Source organism: Macrobrachium nipponense, chromosome 1 (assembly GCF_015104395.2).
Source record: "Macrobrachium nipponense isolate FS-2020 chromosome 1, ASM1510439v2, whole genome shotgun sequence".
Taxonomy (NCBI): Eukaryota; Metazoa; Arthropoda; class Malacostraca; order Decapoda; family Palaemonidae; genus Macrobrachium; species Macrobrachium nipponense.
This window is the reverse complement of record NC_087200.1, coordinates 13,909,171-13,931,454: the sequence shown is the minus strand read 5'-3', so window position 1 is coordinate 13,931,454 and position 22,284 is coordinate 13,909,171. Positions and strand designations below refer to the sequence as shown.

At 42.0% G+C, this 22,284-nt stretch overlaps 1 protein-coding gene across 1 annotated transcript in view; it reads left to right on the top strand.

Moving 5' to 3' along the window:
* LOC135219136 (uncharacterized) overlaps positions 1–22,284 on the top strand; it is a 220,949-nt gene that overhangs the window by 47,491 nt on the left and 151,174 nt on the right. Inside the window, exon 2 of the mRNA XM_064255590.1 lies at positions 10,803–10,990. Within this exon, the coding sequence (XP_064111660.1) occupies positions 10,803–10,990 (188 nt within the window). The remainder of the gene's footprint in view (positions 1–10,802; positions 10,991–22,284) is intronic.

The following is a 22,284-nucleotide window of genomic DNA, read 5'->3' as shown; positions in this document are numbered from 1 at the left end:
CGATAGGGATAATAGGCTACATAGTTGTTTAGTTTAGGAAGAGAAGTGCAGGCTTCTTCGGTCGGTTTTCTATTAAAAACTAGTAGTTTTGTTTTTAGAGGCACAGTGTCCTTAGAGCATCTTTAGGCTTTTTCCTGCTTCGAGTTCCTGCATCAGAAGCTTTTAGGCCATGGTTGGTCTTTCAGATATGTTCCTTCGTCTTTAAGGTTTCTTTCCTCTACGTATACGATACGATAATTGTTAATATCAATTAATTCTCCGTTCAATGCATATTGACTTACGATATTCAGTATGGAGAGAAATCGAATAAAATTAACTACCGTTAGCCTAGTGTTCACGATGATATATCGTATGCATATTCAGTAGCCTAGCCTAACCTAAAGTATTCGCTGTACAAACATATCGGTAGTCATTTTATATTGGCTAACGCTGTAGGCTCAAGGCATTCTTGACTTCGGATAATTCAGTACAGGTGTAATTGAAAACGAACGAGAATCCGATCTGAGGATAATTAATATGAATGTAATCGAACAGAATGAAGATCGGATTCTGTCCGACTAAAGCATTATAATTGTATTATGTGTATCATATTAGCGTAGTATAAACACTAACTCGGCAGTCATTCACGCTGGAATCAGCGGATGACGAATACGGGTTTTGCGTCGCCGTATCCATCTCATTCTCTCCTGATTGCCTAAAATGACTAACGTAACAACACACTCACTTATGCCAAGTTTGTACAAACGTCTTGAAGGAGACGTGTGTTCAACTATGTTGACATTTAACATAGTCAATGAGGTTTCTATCTTGGGGCATATAATCAGATGTCAGATATAAGGAATTTGTATGTATGACGTCTTCATACGTTTAACAGACTATTGCCGTCAGTATTTACATTGTGCTTATGTCAATTAGTTACAAATTATTACCAGTCGTATTATCAAATTACAATGACAACTGAAATTAATATTAGGCCTAATAAAGTTAATTTAATTACCTTTAAATATTATTTTATTACTTTTCAATTAAATTACAATTACACTAGCTTGTCTTCAAACAGCACTATTGTAAGGAGGTGTGGTTTAGACAGACAAGGATGCCGGCTAGTCTATTTTTTTTTTTTCTCCTTGGCTCCAGATTCAACCATATCACTTGGTCTCGGCTAATGTTTTTGTCCTTAGTTAGCATATTAATGAATATCTGGATACTTAACTTATGGAACGAAGTCATTCTGTTCGTCTTACGATGTAATTTAAGACCAAAATTTGACTGATACGACTCATTGGAAGCTAGTTTTTCCCTCGGGTTAGATGGCGTTAAATTTAGGATTCCGTTCGTTTTTCACTCGTTTTCATAGGTATTACGAACCTTACACTTTATATACGTTATTAATCCTTTGTCTGTGTGAAAACAACAGTAATGAGCTCTTTCATGCTATTAGTTTCTTTTACCACGGCTGCGTTGGAATTCATACAAAACCTCGGGACTTCTGTCCAGGTTGCTGATGCACGTAATTTTGCCTTATTAGCTTCAGCTGCATTTATAACATGAATACAGTAATTACGCGGATGAATACATTAACGGATGTTGCTATCGGATTCGATTACTGTCACACGCTGATCAATACAATAAAGTGATGTTGTTATAGGAGTCGATCGCATTAGCAACAAGTTCTCGTTCGGTTGTTCATAGCTGTACGGAGTTATACGAGTATATTATCGTTAAGATAATACCCTTTTAACTTAGAGGGTGCAATTTGCGGAGGTGGAGATGTTTAGACGATCGTGATTTAATCTCTCTCTCTCTCTCTCTCTCTCTCTCTCTCTCTCTCTATCTCGCTCTCTATCTCATCTCTCTCTCTCTCTCTCCCCTGATTTTTATATTCTCTCTTTATCCTAGACGATTCTCTCTCTCTCTCTCTCTCTCTCTCTCTCTCTCTCTCTCTCTCTCTCTCTCTCTCGTCTCTCTCTCTCTCTCTCTCTCGTCTCTCTCTCTCACTTTTCTGATTTCATATTCTCTCCATATTCTCTCGTCCTATTTTCCACGCTCTCCTAACACTGGACTCATTGTGCAACAGAGGTTTTTCTTCCTTTCACACCTTTTCAAACTTTGTCAATTTCCCTTCAGCGCTGACTGACCTCATAGGTCCCAATACTCGGCCTTTGGCCTAAATTCTATTTTTAAAACCCAAACAAAAAATCTTGCTGTCTGAGTTAGTATTAGAGCAGGGAGCGACTATTAGGAATATGTATAAGGTATTCATGATATGATATATCACAAGAGGATTTTAAGTATTAGGACAGATAGGAAAGAACATGTCTAGGTCTATCTGAGGGTACATTCTTTCAGTGCCACCAGGCAGAGTACAGACAGGCAGAGTACAACACTACAAGAGAGGACATCACTACGATCGACGACACCGTCGCAGACGCACCGATGGACATGGTTGTCTCCTCCGTACATGAGAGGCCTAAGGCCACATGGGAGGTCTTCAGTTTCCCTCCATACATGAGAGGCCGAGAGCCACATGGGAGGTCTTCAGATTCCCTCCATACATGAGAGGCCGAGAGCCACATGGGAGGTCTTCAGATTCCCTCCATACATGAGAGCCCGAGAGCCACATGGGAGGTCTTCAGTTTTTCCTCTACTCAGGTGACCCCCCAGATGCTGAAGCCTTGCTGAGGATGGGGGGCTTAGGGTTCAGCAGCTGGGCCCTGATGCCTGGTGGGAACTACTTTCTTGCTGGGCCTTGGTGCCCAGCTGTTGATCCAACTAATTGAGTCAGCCCTTTTCCTTTTACTAAAACTTTTCATCCTTCTGCTTCCTCCCTCTATAAGGCACGGATTTTATGTTGATGACTTGGATTGGTTTTGGACATGATTTGGACTTTCTCAATGGATTTCTCTTTCTCAATGGTGAGGATGGTTGGCATGCCACCTCACCCGTAGAACTCGAGTACCTAACGTGGTCGAGCGAGGGGAAAGTTTATATGTCAAACCCTGCTCTTAGTGCTGGGTCTGATCTCGACGGACATCATGACGCCCTTAAGCACTGATGGGTGGGGTGTATATCTGGTGTACCCCTAGGGCAGCCCTGTATGGGATAACACTGTCCTCTAAATGTGGCTCCTTGGTGGGTGGGGGGCTACCTGGACGAATCATTAATTGTACGTGTTATGGAGACACCAAAACTTTCTGTTGACGACTTGGGCAAGGATAAGGACAAGGAAAATTTTGGTAATTCCTCTATTGTGACTTTGGAGCCTTTTTCAAATGAGCTCCTTGTTACAAACATTTTGTATGTAAAACCAGTCCCTTTAGACTGGAATTATGATACCTTATTTAATGAATTTTGTAAATTTGGAAACGTAAAAGAATTACGGAATAGACTTGGCAAAAATTATGGTTGTTATGAATTTTGGATATTTTTCAACAACAAATCGGAAGCTCACAGAGCCTACAGAGAGTTTAGGTCAGACTCTATGAGTGTTGGACTTGTAGAGGCGGAAGAGGTCTCTAGGAATCTTGAGATATATAGACCACCACTGAAAACTAAAGATTCAAAGTAAAAATAAGTAAAAAACCTCCAGATCACCAGACCCAGCTAAGTGGTTGATTATTACAACACATGGTGAGAGAGGCAACCTCTTCAAGGTGAAAAGGTTGGTAAGCCAGAAGATCGGCAATGTTGGGAGCCCAGAAGTAACTCGCTTTGGGCGTAATAGTTTTAGTTCATGCCAAGACCAATGTTCAATCAGTAATGCTCCTAAATTTAAGCTTAATCCCGAAGGTATGATAAAAGAGGTAAAACCTCACTATAATTTTAGTTATGCAAAGGGTGTCATCTTCAATGAAGATTTACATGAAATGGACGAAGAGGAAATTTTGGAGATGTGTCCAGACGTGGTTTGCAAGGTTTTCAAGGTGCCCCGCTCGTCTATGATTATTTTAACATTTGTAAGTCCTTTTTTGCCATCTGAAATTGTTCTTGACAATGAAATTATGAAAGTTCGTCCTTATAGACCGAGAGTGCTCCAGTGCTTTAAATGTTTTGGCTTTGGACACTCCTCAAATGTTTGCACCAGAAATAAACTTTGTGAATCGTGTGGCAAGCCTGAGCATGAGGAATGTTCTGAACCGGTAATTTGTGTGAACTGTAAGGGTGACCATCGAGCCAGAGATAAGAAATGCAGTGAATTTAAAAAAGAACAAGAGGCATTACTTAAATCTATCGCTGAACACATCAGTGTGGGACAGGCCAAGAAGCTGTTGGGAAAGAAAACTTATTCAGATGCCTTGAAGGCACAACAGCCGGATATTGCTACTTCTGGTGCCCCTTCAGGTGGTGCTCCCCGGCGGTCCCCTAATGGGGTTTCCCATGCCCTCTCTGGTGGGGCTCCCCGTGCCCCCCCTGTTGGGGCTCCCCATGCCCCCCTTGGTGGGGTTTCCCATGCCCCCTCTGGTGGGGCTCCCCACGGCCCCCCTAGTGGGGCTCCCCACGGCCCCCCTAGTGGGGCTTCTCATGGCCCCTCTGGCGGGGCTCCTCATGTTGTAGAGACACTGGTCAAGCCGGGGACCCTGGTTGGTTCACAGGGTGTTCAGCCAGGTTCTAATTTGTTGACGAATTTTCTCTGTCAGGAACATGCCTGACATTGAGCCCTCACTGATCCTGTCATTACAGTGCACCGTGGAGATGACGGTGAGGAGATAGAGGCCCTCTTTATTCGTCAGAAGAGGGCCCTTTCTCCCTCTTCGCCTCATAGCGCCTCAGTGGCATGGTTGGTTTGGTGTTTGCTTCTTACCTCGGTGGTCGCGGGTTCGATTCCCGGCCATTCCATTGAGGAGTGAGAGATGTGAATTTCTGGTGATAGAAGTTCACTCTCGACGTGGTTCGGAAGTCACGTAAAGCCGTTGGTCCCGTTGCTGAATAACCACTGGTTCCATGCAACGTAAAAACACCATACAAACAAACCTCTTCGCCTCATTCACGGTCACTCAGCAATCGTAGAAAGAACAAAAGTAAAACTGAAAGGGCAAGTGAAAGCCCATCTTCTAAAAGATCTGTAACACCTAGATCTAGGTCAAATAGTACTGGTAAAACTGATAAGATCTCTCTCACCAGGACACAGATTCCTAAATTAGTAGGGAATTTTAAGATCCCTTCCTCTAAATAATGGCTCTCATGCAATGGAACATCCGTGGATTTATACCAAATAGAGAGCAAGTTCGGGTTCTGTTTAGGGAACATGATTTATCTGCGATGTGTCTACAAGAGACAAAGTTGGGAGAGCACACACCCAATGTGGGTTTTAATTATTCATTTCACAGGTCTCCACCCCTGATAGGTGTACGTGCTCAGGGAGGCACAGGCATCATAGTCCGCAAGTCTGTTAATCACAGGGTTGTTCAATTGAACACTGTGTTGCAGGCTTGTGCAGTCCAATTTTTTAATTGTAAATGGATCACAAGTTTTGTTCTCTCTACCTTCGATCCATCTTATTAGAAAGTAGATTGCAGGATGCGCAGGGTAATCCCCGTCAGCTAGAATTAAACGATCTTCAGACACTGATAGACCAGCTTCCTAAACCCTTCATTTTGATGGGGGATTTTAATGCCAAGCACACCCTCTGTGGAGAGCCAAACTGCGACCGGTGGGGTTTAATAATAGAACAGCTGCTTGACTTAAATGACATCACTTTAATGAATGATGGTTCCCCTACAAGACATGATGTTTTCCATAATACTGATTCAGCCATTGACCTCACTATCTGCTCTTCGTCTTTGAGGTTAGATTATCAGTGGGTAGTAGACCAGAATGATCATGGCAGTGATCATTGGCCCATTCACTTAAAGTATATGAAAAATATTCCATCTCCATGTTTACCAAAATGGAAGGTAGGGGAGGCTGACTGGGGATTATTCAAAAAATATACTGAAGTTGATAAAGAGATAACTGATTTTCAGAGCCCAACATCTGCTTATGAGTATTTAATCAATATATTGCTGTGTGGTGCCATGCTGTCTATTCCTCGAACTTCTGGTAAACCTCGTCGTCCTCTAGTACCTTGGTGGAGCCGATTCATGTGCCTTGAGCCGAAAGATAACAAGAACTTGCTACAAGAGATATCGTAGATATCCTTGCTTGGTCAATAAAATTATCTATAAAAGAAAGATTCTTGCTAAGCAAAAGAAAAACATTTAAGCAGGCAAAGAGGGAATCGTTTATCAGATATATAAGCGAGTTAAAATATGATTCCCCTATGTCATTAGTCTGGAACAGAATCCGAAAGCTGCAAGGGAAATTTTCTCCACCTCCCTTGCCTATATTGAAAATTGATGGCTTACTCATATCTGATTCTGGAGAAGTTGCAGAAACCTTTGGTAGGCATTTCTCCAATATATCTAGTGCCCTACATTACTCTACTGCATTCAGGAATATTAGGGACGGTACCACGGTTGTTCCTGCTGTTAGTTCAAATTCAGAGTCATATAATCTTCCTTTCACCATGAAAGAATTAGATCATGCAATCTCGTTATCTTCCCCAACATCTCCTGGGGAAGATGATATACTGTACTCAATGATTTTTAATTTGCCTAGAAGTACAAAACAATTTCTTTTAGACATTTTAAACAGTTTTTATCTTTCGGGAACTTCACCAGTGTCTTGGAAGATATCGATTATTGTACCTGTTTTAAAACCTTTTAAAGATTCCTTCCTTCCTAAGAACTATAGGCCAATTGCTCTAACTAGTTGTGTTAGCAAGATTTATGAGAGGATGGTCAATGCTCGACTTGTGTGGTATTTGGATTCAAAGAATCTTTTATCTAATCGGCAGTTTGGCTTTAGGAAAAATAGTAGTACTTCTGACCCTTTGATGTTCCTTACTCGGAGATACAGAATGTTTTGCTGTGCAAAACCAGACTGTTTGCAGTGTTTTTTGACTTAGAAAAAGCCTACGACACTACCTGGCGAGGGGTATCCTTTTGCAACTTGTTGAGTGGGGTGTTGTGGGTAATTTGTTCTATTGTCTGAAAGATTTTTTTGTCAGAACGTTACCTGAAAGTAAAGAGTGGGCTCTTACATTTCCTCTGCTTACCCTCAAGAAGAAGGGTTACCTCAGGGAAGCGTCCTTAGTCCAACACTTTAATGTAGCTGTCAACGGCCTACTAGAACAAGTTCCTGTCGGGGTGCATGGTCTGGCCTTTGCTGATGATTATGCAATAATCTGTAGCAAGTCTACAGCTGTCGAAGCTTGTCAAAAGACCCAGACTGCTATTAATGCTTCAACATTATGGGCCAGTGCTAAAGGTTTCAAATTTTCACCAGAAAAAACCAAAGCTATACGATTTTGCCGATTAAGAAGAGTGGAAGAGATCCCTACACTGTTTTTAAATGATTCGATTTTACCTTATGAAGATAGCATTAAGTATCTAGGTATTACATTTGATAAGAAATTAACTTTTGCTCAACATGTTAATGAAGTTGTATGTAACGTGAAGCTTCGTCTTAATATTCTAAAAGTTGTTTCTAATTTTAATTGGGGGGCAGATCGAATCACCCTTTTGAGGATGTACCAGATTTTATGCCTAAGCAAAATTTATTATGGTTGACAAATTTATGGTTGTGCATGCAAGACAACACTGCAGAAATTAGATGTTGTCCATAATTTGGCTTTACGTATTTGTACGGGAGCCTATAGAACTTCTCCAGTAGAAAGCCTATATGTTGAGTCAGGTTTTCCCCCACTATTTATCCGTAGGGAGGAATTAGGCTTGAGAGTCATATCAAGAGTACTTACATCAAAGCTGAACCCTAATTATAAGTATGTTAGAGAACCAACTGATAGAGCCCTAAATAGACCTAGACTGCCAAAGCCGCTTGAAGTTCGACTAGCAAGCTCTGCCAGGGAGGTGGGATTACTACCCCCTGCAGTAGCTGAAATTTCGCCCTCAAAATTTCCTCCTTGGAAGGAGGCCACTCTTAGAAATCTGCCCAATTAGGGACAGCAGGAGTATCAGCTCTGGTGATCAGTTGAGGGCAAGTTTTTTGGACCATGCTTTTGAACATGGTGATTCTCAACATATATATACTGATGGTTCGAAGGGTTCTGATGGTGTTGGTTGCTCTGTAGTGACTAGTGATAATATTATTAAAAAGAAGCTTCCATCTAATTCCTCTGTTTTTACAGCTGAACTGCTGGCAGTTTTGACTGCTCTTAAGTATATTTTTTATAGTTCTTATACTAACAAGGTTTTTACTATTTTTACCGACTCTTTAAGTGTTTTATCTTCTCTTAAAAGCCTAGTCTCTTGCAACCCTTTAGTGCAAGAAGTACAAGATTGGTTTTATCTTTTAATTAATAGAAGAGGTTTTTCTGTTAGGTTTTGTTGGGCTCCGTCCCATGTTGGAATTGTTGGGAATGAGCGAGCTGACGACGCTGCTAAAGCTGCAACTAGGCTTAGGCACATTTCCAACATGGGCGTCCCTGTTTCCGATTTTAAAAGTACCATTCGATTTTATTGTAGAGACCAGTGGCAGGCCCACTGGTCTACTTTAGATAATAATCTTAAATTAAAGTCGATTAGGCCTTCTGTTCATCCTTGGCCTCATAGCCGGATGGATAGAAGGTCTGAGATAGTTTTAGCTAGATTACGTATTGGCCACACTAAATATACTCACGGGTATCTAATGATGAGTGGAGCGGATAGGCAGGTTCCTCGCTGTTCCACCTGTCATGTGGATTTGACTGTGGTGCATATTTTGGTGGAGTGCCCTCATTTTGAAACCAAACGTAGAGCTTGTTTGCTGGCAAATAAGACACTTGCCGATATTTTAGGTGAAGGTGCTCAGGCAGAGCAAATTATGACATTTTAAAAAAAATATTGGTCTTTTTTACGAATTTAATATCTTTTAATTGTTTTAGGTTTCTTGTTTGGTTTTTATGAATGAATGATTTGTATGTTAGATCGGTTGTGTGTATGTTTCTTTGTGTGATAGCGAATTTTTTTTATTCTTAAGATATATATGCGCTGAATGGCCCCTCGGCTCCGGCGCTTGGCAATGTGCCAAAAACTTTATAATCTAATCTAATCTACTCAGGTGAGGCACATAGCCAGCTGAGAGGAAACAGGTTTGTATCCCTCCCGCACTCAATGAGTTTTGACCTTAGGGTAGAGGTGCAGGGAGTTTTTCCCTCCACATATGGGAGGCCTAGAAGGCCACACATGGGAGATTAGCTTGGACGAGTGACAAATGAACTTGAGACTGACTCGTGTACTCAATTATATTGACTGACAACTGGTACAGTTGAGGGCCGGGCAGATTTGATTCCCCACCTCCAAATTAATGTTGTTAATCGGGCTAGTTCAGGTGTTCAGGGGATGTATTGCAATATGAAGTTTTTATTGTAAAACTAATATTGTAATACCTACCTGAACACCTGAACTAGCCCTGGTCACTTACCAGCCCGAACCATCATTTATTAAAAATTTACCAAATCTTTGGTTAAAATAAACGATCAGTGTTGCCAATCTCCTGGCAAACACCCTTGTTACCTAGTTACCAGCCCACCGCTAGTAGCCCTGCCTCACGGGCCGGTCACACCTGCCCTCTCACGTCAATCATAACTCAATAACTCTGTATGAGAGGGGAGGAGGGTGGGAATCATTCAGGTGTTCAGGTAGGTATTACAATATTAGTTTTACAATAAAAACTTCATTTTAATAATATTTTATACTCTAACAATGTTGCTGTCTTTGACCCACCTCCAAATGTGTCAATCAGCTATATATATACCTGCCAGGTAAGTGTCATACATTAAAATGAAGTTTTTATGTTGAAACAAAATTTAATGTATACTTACCTGGCAGGTATATATAATTTAATGCCCACCCTCCTCCCCTCAGGAGACAGGGTTCAGAGAAAAATCTGGCCCAAGTGGGAACGGTTCCTGGCGCTAGCGCCACGGTAACGGGGTGGTGGTATCTGAACTACTAATAGGTTACTAGCGTTTGCCGCGAGATTTGAAATTTCTGCCAGGTGGAACAGAGAATATAGCTATATATATACCTGCCAGGTAAGTATACATTAAACTTTGTTTTAACATAAAAACTTCATTTTGTGGCGCTTAATGGTGCTGATAACCGGTTATCAGCGTCATTATGATACCTCTGTCGGGTATGTTATGGTGCCATAAGTGATTATTGGCGTGCCCTAAGACTGCTCATGGCACCGGTAACCGGAACTCGGCCCGTTATGGTGCTATAAATTGCCTATTTTATGGCGCTGACACCGGATCACCCTGTACTGTATTTTGTCTTTTTTTTTCTGTGTATCTAATAATAGTGTTGCAGGTATTTCAAATTAACTTTATCGTGCTTTTCTTTGCTCCAAAATGTTGTACTTTTTTTAAATGCTCTACCCTGTAGATGTATTAGTGAAAAATAAAATTCAGGCTTGTGAGAACTCATCGACTTGGCTCGTAATAATTAAGGAAAACTGAAGAAATTGTCTTTCTTGGCTTGCTACATTGTGTCATTAGGTTTTTGTTTTTCACTTTTAATCAGATTAAAACAATGTGCAATTATTCAGCTTCTAAATGAGGCCAAAACTAGTATAATATGACATAAATGTACAGTGAGTGATGCAAGAAAGTTATAGTCCAATTCTGAAGTAGTAAGCTGTAATTGAGTTTTGGTCCTCCAGGAATTCCAGAGTTAATAACCGCTGAGTAAGAAAATGGATGCAATAAATATATTAAATGTCTTGCTTAAAATGTTACCTATAGTTTTATTCCTTTTCAGGAAGAAGTTCCTGGCTGCTGCTTACAACAATAGGGGATACATTAGGTATAAGCAAGTGGAATTTGATAAGGCCCTGGAAGATTATAATAATGCCATAATTTATTTTCCTGAGCTTGCCAGTGCTTATTACAACAGGGGAACCATTCACTACAGACTTTGTGGAGGTTATGAGTTACATGGAAAAATAGGTGAGTGTTGTGTAGGAATGAGGAATATTTTTGGAAGAGTTGGGAAATGAGGTTTAACAAAATATCTGTACTTATTGCAAGTCTGCTTGAAGGTTCAATTATACTTCCTCCTCTTCCCTTTTAGTTAGTGTCTTAAGCTACATGGATTAGAGGTTTTCTAAATATGTTGCAATATACTAATTTTTACAAGTTTGTTTGTCATTCCCTTTTCCTTTTGTAGTAGGTTTAGGAATGTGCAGTCATTAATTTTTTATTTTGTTTGGAGGTGATTTCTTATCATCCTTGTTTGATTTTTATTGTATACTAATAGTATAGTTGTAGATATGATAACAGTACAGTTGTGCTGCTATTATATCTAATAATTTTACCGTTGGAGCTTTTGGAGGTGAGGCTGACACTGAAGGTTACAGTTCAAAAGCTAATGCTAGTAGTGGCAGGTGTTGAGTGGGTTTGCGGTGATGGAAGCAAGCGAGGAAGGCCCTTTCAGTGAACTCCTAGCCCTTGATTTAGAAGCTAGTGTTTGCTCAAGTGTGATACATTTTCAGTAGAATAGCACATCCTTAGCTGTTTATGGAGAGCTATAGGGTAAATAATTTTTGAAAGAAAATTGGAGAGTGACCATGCCTGAACTCTTATCCTCAAACCGTAACCTTAACTTGTGACTTATGTAGCCTACCCATTGCAAACTCATTTTGTCAGTAAAACTCATAGAACCAATAAAAACAAGGGCAGAATTGCTCTATTATATAAATACAGTTCAGGAACTACATACTACATTCATATGTATTTGACTATACTTCAAGAAGTAAGATATCTTGGTCAAGACCAAAACCATTGGTCAATTATCAACATACATAACCAGTCAATAAAATATACACGGAGACCTTAGATTACTCCAGTATCCTTTCTTTACACTAGACTTATTGTACATTTTTATAAGCTCTTAGAAACTCCACAGCATGAAGATTTTCCGGTTCTGTCTGGCTATGTATATGGGTTACAAAGGATCTGTGGTGACAGTCAGTTTGTTCATACGCGAACAAACCTTCAGTCTTAACAATAGGATAATTTCTAGCGCCCAGCTGGATCCGGTTAAAAAGCAGATGAAAGCAAGAAATCTTGTGATATCTGGCAATGCATGCGTAGCTCGAATGAGGATTGGTCAAGGACCATGCCGCTACGCCAGTCTTTTCTTTGACTGCCTGGGCGAGAGTCATATTGACCTCTCTTGGCCTTTTCCTGGTTCATTGCCCGTTTCGCTTGTGTTTAGTGTGTGTGTGTGTGTTTGGCTGATATTATGGCTTCTACTCCTTCCCGGCATCAACGTATGTGCCCCGGAGCTCCAGGTTTTCCATGTTCTCGTATTTTGGCTTCGGCAGCAACTTAACCTAACACAACGTGCAGTGGGTGTCGTTCTAATTTTTGTACTATCACGATTCCTTGCACGGAACGCCGGGCATGCCCTAAAGAGCAGTGGAGGTCATTTTATGGCAAGAGAGAGCATCGGAGGGTTTCACCTCTGCCCGATGTTTCGTCTCCTGCAGTAGTCAACCCCCATAGTAGCATTGTTCCTGCGTCTCCTTCCTTTTCTTCCATTGATTCGTTGATGGTAGTATCGGGAGGCCACCAGGCTGATGTTTGTAATGTAGCCCCTTCTTCCTCGGGAGTTAATTTGATTCCCGAGAAGGGTGAGGCTTTTTCATTAATCTCTTTTCTTCCAGAGTTGGAGGCGCCCAAAATGGCGGCTTGGGAAGACGCTCGGGCTAGGGGATCCCCCGTCCTTGGAGGGGTTGCTGGCGCATTTTGTGGAGGCTCACACCCCCCCTCCCCGGACTGGCCAGACCATCCCCCCTCGTCCCAGCCTCGTTTTTGTGGGTAGCTGAGGTCGGCCATCTTGTATTGCTCTGCCAGTATCTGCTGCCGCTTCTTCGAGTCGGAGTGACGCTGTGGCGTCAGCCCCGTTGATGATGTCACAGGATCTGTCTTTGTGTGATGTCATCCCTGCCGCCCAGTTCGCTACATCTCCCTTCCTTGTCATCGGAACCTTCTCTGCCACATCAGTCTGAGGTCATATGCCAGGCAGTGCTTCAGAGGTTGGACTCTGTTTTGGATGTGAGTTGGCTGCCTTATTGGTTGGGAGGACTGGTAGGAAACATGTTGCTTCATCCCCACCTCCTGAGAAGAGTTCACATAAGTAACCAGTGCTGTCTTCCTCTCCCTCTCCCCCCTCTACGCCCCGTCGGTGTATCAAGCGTTGGAAGGCTAAGGACTTTGCCCTTTCTTCGCCTACAAGGGAGGAACAACGTGGACGTGTTCCCGAGAGTGCTGGTGTTTCAGGCAGTGTTAGTGTTCCTTCCCGCGTGCAGTCTACAGAGGATGCTTTGTCCTCTGCCTTGAATCACGGGTGTGTTACACCCCCCACCCCCCTTGTCTGTGCGCATCGCCACCATGTAGCAACTTCCCCTGTCCATGCACATCACGAACATGTTGCAACCTCCCCTGCCCGTGCACATGATGTAAGTGCTCCTTCTTCTTCAAGGCCTATTCATTGCCGTAAGGATCTCAAGGCGCCTGTCAAGAGGTCGAAGGTAGTGAGCGCCGAGTTGGTGCAGCAGGAGTGTTTGCCTGCCTCACTCACTGGTGCTTCCAAGAGTTCGACTCTAGGGGATTCTCCTTTGATCTTGAGTGTTCAGGATTCCCCCTCATCTAACATTTGTACGTCTGCCACGCCCATGACCATTCATGGACATATTAGTGAGTCATCTGTTGGAGTAAGTGATGTTCCTAGTGTTGTAGTGGCTCCTCCTCCTCCCCCTGTCCAGCAGCAGTCAAAGGAGATCTTCGCCTGGTAGGCCGTCGAGGACTTCGAGTTCGGCAGGGCCTTCCCTTTCAACTCAGCCTAAGTCAGAAGATCAGCGCCCGTTTCGCTCTTGTTCCTTTAAACCAAGAAGGGGCACAAGGGCCAGAGGTAAAGGGGGCTGTCGGTAGGTTAGGCGCCTCTCCCTCTCCTGCGCCACGGGTGAAGGGATGCCTGGCGGGCCATTGGGCCAATTGGCAGAGTTATAGGGTGGAGAGGTGGGTGGTAGGATGTCCTTTGGGTGGGATACCTACTGCCATTCGACTTCTCTCCTCCTCTGTCGGACAAGCCGCAGCTCAGGAAGGCATATCCTCAAGATTCTCTGAAGTTCTTGGCTCTTTGGGAGGAAGTGCAAAAGTGCTGGACAAGGAGGTGATAGAGGAGATAGTGTGTCCGTCTCCAGGGTTTTACAGTCACATCTTCTTGGTGCCCAAGGGGTCGAGAGGATGGAGGCCTGTGATCGACTTATCCACCTTGAATCACTTCATCAGGAAGACGCGGTTCAAGATGGAGACCCCGCACTCGGTGTTGGCAGCCGTGAGGGAAGGCGACATCATGCTGTCGATAGACTTAAGGGACGCATGCTTCCAAATCTCTGTTCATCCGACGTCCAGGAATGAATGAATGAATAATTAATAATTATCTGGCGTCGTGACTACCAGGATCATTGACGCCGAATGAAGCCATTTGGACAACCAATGTGGGAAAAATCCACACACATCATAAAAACTCTTAAAGTTCCGCATCAGTTATTGTACTATAGCTAGCGCAAAGATGCCATTTACGCATTAAACACCACCAAAGCTAAATTATTATTATTATAAAATAGTTTAACCAGACCACTGAGCTGACCTTCAGCTCCCATGGGGCTGGCCCAAAGGATTAGATAAAATGCAAGGTCAAGGCCAAAAGCCACGAGCTTGGACCAAACAGTCTTATAGGATAATAAATAATGAATTAAGATTAAATAAAAAATTGCACAGAGGCAAAGGCTTTCATACTAGAACACATATAGGCAATAAATACATTTATTCACGTTTCCATACATTCATTCTAAAAACCCAAAGCTAAAAACTACACACATACATGAAAGCGAAATACCTAAATTTCGTTAAAAACTCCAACTTCTTTTAAAAATTCAACAACACACTCATAATCATGCTGCGCTTCTTCACCCAATATCTTTGTCAAACTGTAACTACCATCTCTATCTCTTTTGTCTTTAAAGTGCTGCTCTCTCAGTTCCCGATGACTAGGACATTCAACTAGCAAATGCTTAATAGTCAACGGGACGAGACAGTCATCACAGTAAGGTTGGTATTCACCACTCATGAGATACCCATGTGTCAATCTTGTATGTCCTATACGGAGGCGGCATATCGTTACTTCCCATTTCCTAGGCATAGATTCATATTTCCAAGGGTGTGTACGTGTGGCAAACTCTTTCATTTTATTTGGTCCTGCTTCGTTCCATTGCTGTTCCCAAAATCTTGCAATGAACTTTGATATACTAGGAAAAAAGTCTCTATATGGTACAGCAATTGGTCTTGGCATCATATTGGTTGCTGCTGATTTAGCTAGTTGGTCTGCTTTTTCATTTCCATATATATTTACATGCGCAAAAAGATATAGTAATCCCTCTACGCTGATGTAGAAATACCCACTGTGAGATTTTCAATGTAATTGGATGATCAGTATTAAAATTTCAAGTGCCTGTAATGCACTTTTGAAATCACAAAAGATGGTGATATTAGTGGAATTCTGGAGGGTTCCAATGCTGTTAAAATTCCATACAGTTCCGCTGTGAAGTTCGATGCTACGATGGGTAGTGCTCCTCTGCGACTAAAATCATCACTAAAAACTCCATATCCGACTCCATCATCAGTTTTGGAGCCATCAGTAAAAACAAATGTAGAGCCTGAGTGCTCTGCAGCATGTTCTAAAAATAATACTCTGATTTCTGTATCTGATTTTTCTCTTTTAATACCTTTAAAATATTTACAAAATTTAATTACAGGTAATTTCCATGCTGGGGTAATTGGTAAATTAACTGGACATACAGGATTTCTTGACATATTCATTTTTTCCAAGATCTTTTTCACTCTAAAACTAAAAGGCTTAGGAAACCTTGGATGATTTTCATAAAAGTTGTTGAAAGAATTTCTATTTGCTGCTTCAAAGGCTTTAGAGTTGGGGATTCTCTGAACCCTAAACCAATATCTGATAATTGATGATTGGCGATATAACTCTAGTGGGATTTCTCCCGCATCAATTAATAAACTTAAGATGGGAGAAGATCGAAAGGCACCTGTTGCCAAGCGTATACCGGTATGATGTACTGAACCTAAGATAGCAAGATGATTAGATGAAGCAGAAGAATATATTTCACATCCATAAAGTAATTTTGAAATAATAAGTGATTTGTGTAGTTTTATAACTGTCTGCCTGTCTGCACCCCAGTTGGTATTAGATAATACTTTCAAAATACTTAAAGCTTCAAGGCACTTGGTTTTAATATGTTTTCAGATGGGGAAGCCAATTGAGTTTTTTGTCGAATATGAGGCCTAAGAAGCGTACCTCTTCAACACAGGGTATTCTATGGTTGTACAGATAAAGGTCTGGGTCGGGGTGTACTCCCCGAAGGTGGCAAAATGCATAACAGTAGTCTTACTGGCTGATATTTTTAAATCCTGTTGTTCAGCCCAATTTACTATCTTATTTATTGTCAATTGTAATTTCCTTTCTGCAACCGACATTCGTGATGCAGCAACAGATATTGAAAGATCATCTACGAATAGGGTACTCAATACATCCTTGGGTATAACAGACACGACTCCATTTATGCTAAGAGCAAAAAGTGTGACACTAAGCACACTTCCTTGTGGACACCCTCTTCTTGGCATCGTCTATCTGATAATGTGTTGCCCACTTTAACTTGAAAATATCTACATTTCAAGAATGCTTTAATGAATAGGGGCAATTTTCCTCGTAGACCACAGGTATGAATTGTCTTAAGAATGCCATGCCTCCAAGCAGTATCATAAGCTTTCTCAATATAAAAAAAAATAGTTATATGGTGCTGCTTGGAGGCAAAAGCTTCACATATGGAGGTTTCCAGCTGCAGTAGGACATCTACTGCCGAGTGCATTTTTCTAAATCCACATTGTGAGGGTGAGAAAATACCATTACGCTCTAAATACCAGACAAATCTTGATTTCACCATTTTTTCCATCAACTTGCATAAACAGCAAGTTAGTGCTATTGGTCGATAACTAGCCACTGAAAAAGGGTCTTTACCTGGTTTAACAAAAGGTAATACAAAAGCCAATTCCCATATGACTGGGTAGCTACTTTCATGCCATAATCTGTTAATTATACTTATTATAAATAGTTTTGTATTTTTTGAAATAAAATGCCTAAACATTTGATAGGGAATTTCATCCGGACCAGGGGCAGTGTTAGTGCTGCTGGACAGGGCAGCATCAATTCCCTTTCTCTGTAAGGGTAAATTATATGGCTCTATCTTATCTGTGGAAAAGTCTAATCGCAGTTGTTCTTCTCTTCTTCTATATTGATATCTAGGGGAACTGTCAGATTTTTTTGAAACTTGGGCAAAATGATCGGCGAGTTTATCACTTACATCTTTTGCGTCGGCGATGAGGTTGTCATTAACTTTAAGTACTGGGGGAGGACTGGGAGTAAATTTCCCAGCAATCTTTTTTATTTTCTTCCATATACTGCAGATAGGTGTTCGGTGGTTATGGACGATACAAATGACGCCCATGACTGCCTTCTAGCAGTTTTCATTGCCTTTCGAAAACGCGCTCTATTCTGTTTGTATATTATCATGTTTGCTATAGTTCGGTGTCTACGATAACGTGTAAGTGATGTTCTTGTGACTCGGTGTAACAGTGTGAGCTCTTAACACCACCACGGGACTGGGCGTCGCCTGAAAAGACCTGTAGTTTTTTGGTATAAGAATGTATACCTGCTGTAATGGATGTCCCATTTAATAAATCGATTGCATCATCTGCCGTTGGGAAGTCATTTGCGTCACTTTCTATTTCGCTTAGTTTTTGAAATTTGTTCCAATCTGCTTTTTCAACATTCCACCGTGGAGATCTTTGAACTGGTGGGTCATCATTGGAATTTATTATTATGGGAGCATGGTCACTGCTTTGCCAGTCATCATTCGTCTTCCATCTGAAATCCATCGTGCAATTGGAACTAGATATTGTAAGGTCTAAGCATGAGACTGTACCTGTCTGGATATGGTACTGAGTGGGTTCTCCGGTATTTAAAAGTCCTAAATCTTCATTTTCTATTATGGAAGCTATAATATTCCCTTTTTTATTTGATGTCACATCTCCCCATAGAGGATGTCTGCCATTAAAGTCTCCCATGAGAAGAAATGGTCGTGGAAGCTGATGAAGTAAATCAATTAGTTCTTCTCGAGTGATGGGATTGTTTGGTGGAAGATAAAGGGAACAGAGTGTGTATTTTTCGTCTTAGGTGAATTTTGAACCGCAACAGCCTGTAAGGAGTATTTAGTGGGATTGGAAAATGAGGAAGGTCCCTGCAAACATAAATAAGGCAACCTCCATGTCTTTCCACTTCCAAATTATATTGTGTTCTTTATGATTTATACTCTCTAGGGCAAGGTGTGTGGACATCAAGCATTGTTTCTTGTAAACATACAGCAATAGGGGAGTATTTATAGAGTAACACTTTAAGTTCCTCATATTTTGCATGAAGTCCCTGACAATTCCACTGTAAAATTGAAGAGAAGATATCTAGGTTTTGGAGGGTAGTCCTCTATTCAAGGTCATTTTTGAATGCTTAGTGGATGGGAAGCTTTGCTTGTAAATTTTTTATGAAGATTGTTTTTCTTCGCCAGTTTGCTCATTGATTTTGGTTTTATCTTTTGTTGGAGTTAATGGAGGAGAGGATGAGGGTGTTCTTACCCTCTTCATTTGTTTTTTTTCCTCTAATTCCATTAAATCAGGCAGAGATTCTGCCTGAGATAATGCAGAAGGTGGAGTAGAGGGAGTTGAGGGAGATATCCAGTTTGTTATATGGAATGTTTATTTTATCCGTCTTTGCCGATTGTGCTCTAACCTTACTAGGCTGAGCACTTGGCCCAGTATGTCGGGCCACAGGAGTAGAAGCATCCTTTATTGAGGATGAGGAAGGATCAGCAGATTGGAGTGGAGCCCTAGTGGTGGAATGTTGAACCACAGGGGCTGAGGCATCCTTCATTGAGGATGAGGAAGGAGTAATGGATTGAAGTGGAGCCCTTGTGGTAGTAAGGGCTTTAGAATAACTCTTGGCTCTTCCCAAGAGTCGTCTTGCATGTCCAATACTGATGTGCTCTGTATATGCTTTATTAACTGCTGCTGTTTCAACTTTAAATTCTTCACATATTTTATCAACTGATTTGTGTTCTAGCTGACAATTAATGCATTTAGGTATATCTGAGCATGGGCCATGTTCTAGGGCAGAGCAATTATTACACATCTTATTATTTTTACAAACTTTAGATGGATGACCAAATTTAAAACAATTAAAACATTGTAATGCTTTTGGTTGAAAAGGTCTAACTCGCACTTCTTTCTTTTTCTATTACTATATGAGATGGTACATTACTGTCTTCAAAAGTAAAAATCATCATGTTGCCATTTGGGACCTTTTTCACTTTCTATACAGTTGGTGGACACATATCTAAAATTTCTTCTTCAGTAAACTCGTACAAGTCTCTATCAAAAACAACACCCCTTCCATAGCTAAAATTTAGGTGAGGACTAATTTTTGTTAGCATCTGTGACTGAGTTTTAGATTTTGCATGAATAAGTACAGAGCTCTTACCAAATCTAGTAATGTCACCACTCATTATGCCACCTATTTTTTGCTGAAGGTACCTGCTAAACTTGTAATAGTTGAAGTTCTCCTCCTTGGCTTTAACTACCAGCCATTTAGGAGGTTGGGGGACTCTTATTTTGTCAACGTTGCTACTATTGGAGTTGATTGGATTCCATTCTGCAGGTTTATAAATGTCTAAGTTTCTTGGGGCTTTATCCGTCAAGGCTCCTTTAACTAATGAGTTACATACATTCAAGGTATCAATACTACAAGTTGCTTTAAAAGCATCTTCATGTTTATCAAATGTTACCCAAGCTTCCCATTTTCCTTCTGTGTCAAGAAAGTTCATACGAATCTCTGCTATATTGCCAAACATGTTCAAAGATGTCGAGATATCCTCATAGTTACACTGAAGTGGTATATTTTTCATATGTATAACTTTCAAATGCGTCACTCTACTATTAATGGCATCTGGGGGGTTCAAAGAATGGTCTTTGTTTGAGCCAGAAGTCGTCAACGGTGCCAGTGAGTCCATTTTCCCAGGGGATGTATATTTCCCAGGGGATGTAGGTTCATAGTCCGGATCCATATTTGGTTTACAATTACAAAAAAAAAAAAAAAAAACTCTTACTACTTGGTTATATCAAGAAAGTATCGTGAGTCACTCAGGTATTCACATTCTCCACCAATGGCACTAGTGAGAGTTGACTCCCAATGGTCCACCCCATACCCTACCCATACAGGATAGCACCAATACGTTTGTGGTGGCCAGGTATAAGCCAATCCGCCTGCTGGGAGCTCTGATTCCACTAATGGGAATCAACTCCCCACCACAAACGTATTGGTGGGCTTCCGGACAAAAGCCAGGAGTCCCACCCCCAGAAAACCAGCTCCCCCTGGATTCCGATGGGCCAGTCCCTGGAGATGGTTCCGCCCTCAAGATAGCAATGGGAAAATCCCATTACTTACTCTCAGGTCCAAACCATATCAGGTGGTGACTCAACCACCACAACTCCCACTATTAGCTTCGAATGCAAACCCTTCCTAACCCACGATCCCTTCTCATACTCACCTTAGTAGTTAAATTAGACGAAAGTGGAAATGTCCATACCATTTATTGCCAAAAGTTTGTAGGCGTTCCGTCAGGATCCGGCCTTCACACGAGTGAAGGCAGGATCCCTTACCCCCTCACCACGTGAAGGAACCTACTCGAGGGGCCGACGTCAAGGAAGTTCCTTCGCTTCTCTCTTGGGGACAAGGTCTTCGAGTTCAGTCTTGTGCTTCGGGCTGACGACAGCCCCTCAGGTGTTCACAAGGGTCTTCTCTCTCTTGTCAAGTTGGGCCCATACTCAGGGGATCCGTTTGCTGAGGTATCTCGACGATTGGTTAGTCTTGGCAGTTTCCAGGGAAAAGCTGCTGCAGGACAGGGATTGTCTACTTCGGTTCTGTCTGGAACTGGGCATATTAGTCAACCAGGAAAAGTTGAACCTCGTACCCAGTCAAAGGATTCTCTACTTGGGCTTGGTCATCGATACGACAGTGGCAAAAGTTTTCCTGTCAGATCAGAGATTGGAGAAGTTGTGGGTGGTGGCACGCAACTTCCTGTCAGAATCACATCATTCAGCTCATCAGTGGCAGGTTCTTCTGGGAGTGTTGTCTTCCTTGGAGAAGCTGGCCGTTAATGGTTTCTCTGTCTCTGGAAGTGAGAAAAGACCTTTGTTGGTGGTTGGACAACCAGAATCTGTTGTAGGGTGTCCCTCAGTGTTCTCTTCCACCGGACTTTCTTCTGTTCTTGGATGCCTTCCTCGCAGGTTGGGGGGGTCATTTAGGCGGCCTCATCGCTTCAGGCGTTTGTAGTTTGAGGACAAGCAGCAACATGTCACCGTCTTGGAGTTGAAGGCGGCCATCCTGGGTCTGGAGGAGTTTTGGGAGAAGGTAGAAGGTCATTCTGTTGTTCTCATGTCGGACAACACCACCGTGGTAGCCTATTTGAACAAACAGGGAGGCCTGGTTTCACGTCAACTTCATGTCTTGACCGTCGAGCTTCACCAGTGGGCGGTCAGCAATTTGGTAGAGCTCTTAGCCAGGTATATCCCAGGCAAACGCAACGTGGTCGCAGACAAACTCAGTTGTCGGGATCAGATCCTAGGCACAGAGTGGTCCCTTCATCAAGTGGTAGCAGACAAGCTTTTCCAGATTTGGGGGAGACCCATGCTGAACCTTTTTGTGACTCGCTTCAACAGGAAACTGGAAATGTTCTGTTCAGTGGTTCCAGATCCTTTAGCATTGGCAGAGGATGCATTCCAACATCCCTGGGACAACCTGGAGGTGTATGCCTTCCTTCCGTTTTGTTTGATCCGTCAGGTTCTGAACAGGCTAATGAGTTCACAGCGTTGCAGGATGACTTTGGTAGCCCCTCTGTGTCCTCAGGCAGAATGGTTTCCAGATCTGCTGTCGTTGTTGTCAGAGGTTCCGAGGAAGATCCCCCCTTGGCGACATCTGTCAGCCCCATGCGGAAAGGTTCCACCAGTCAGTAGAATCCCTGTCTCTTCATGGTTGGAGGCTATCGAGTATCTCC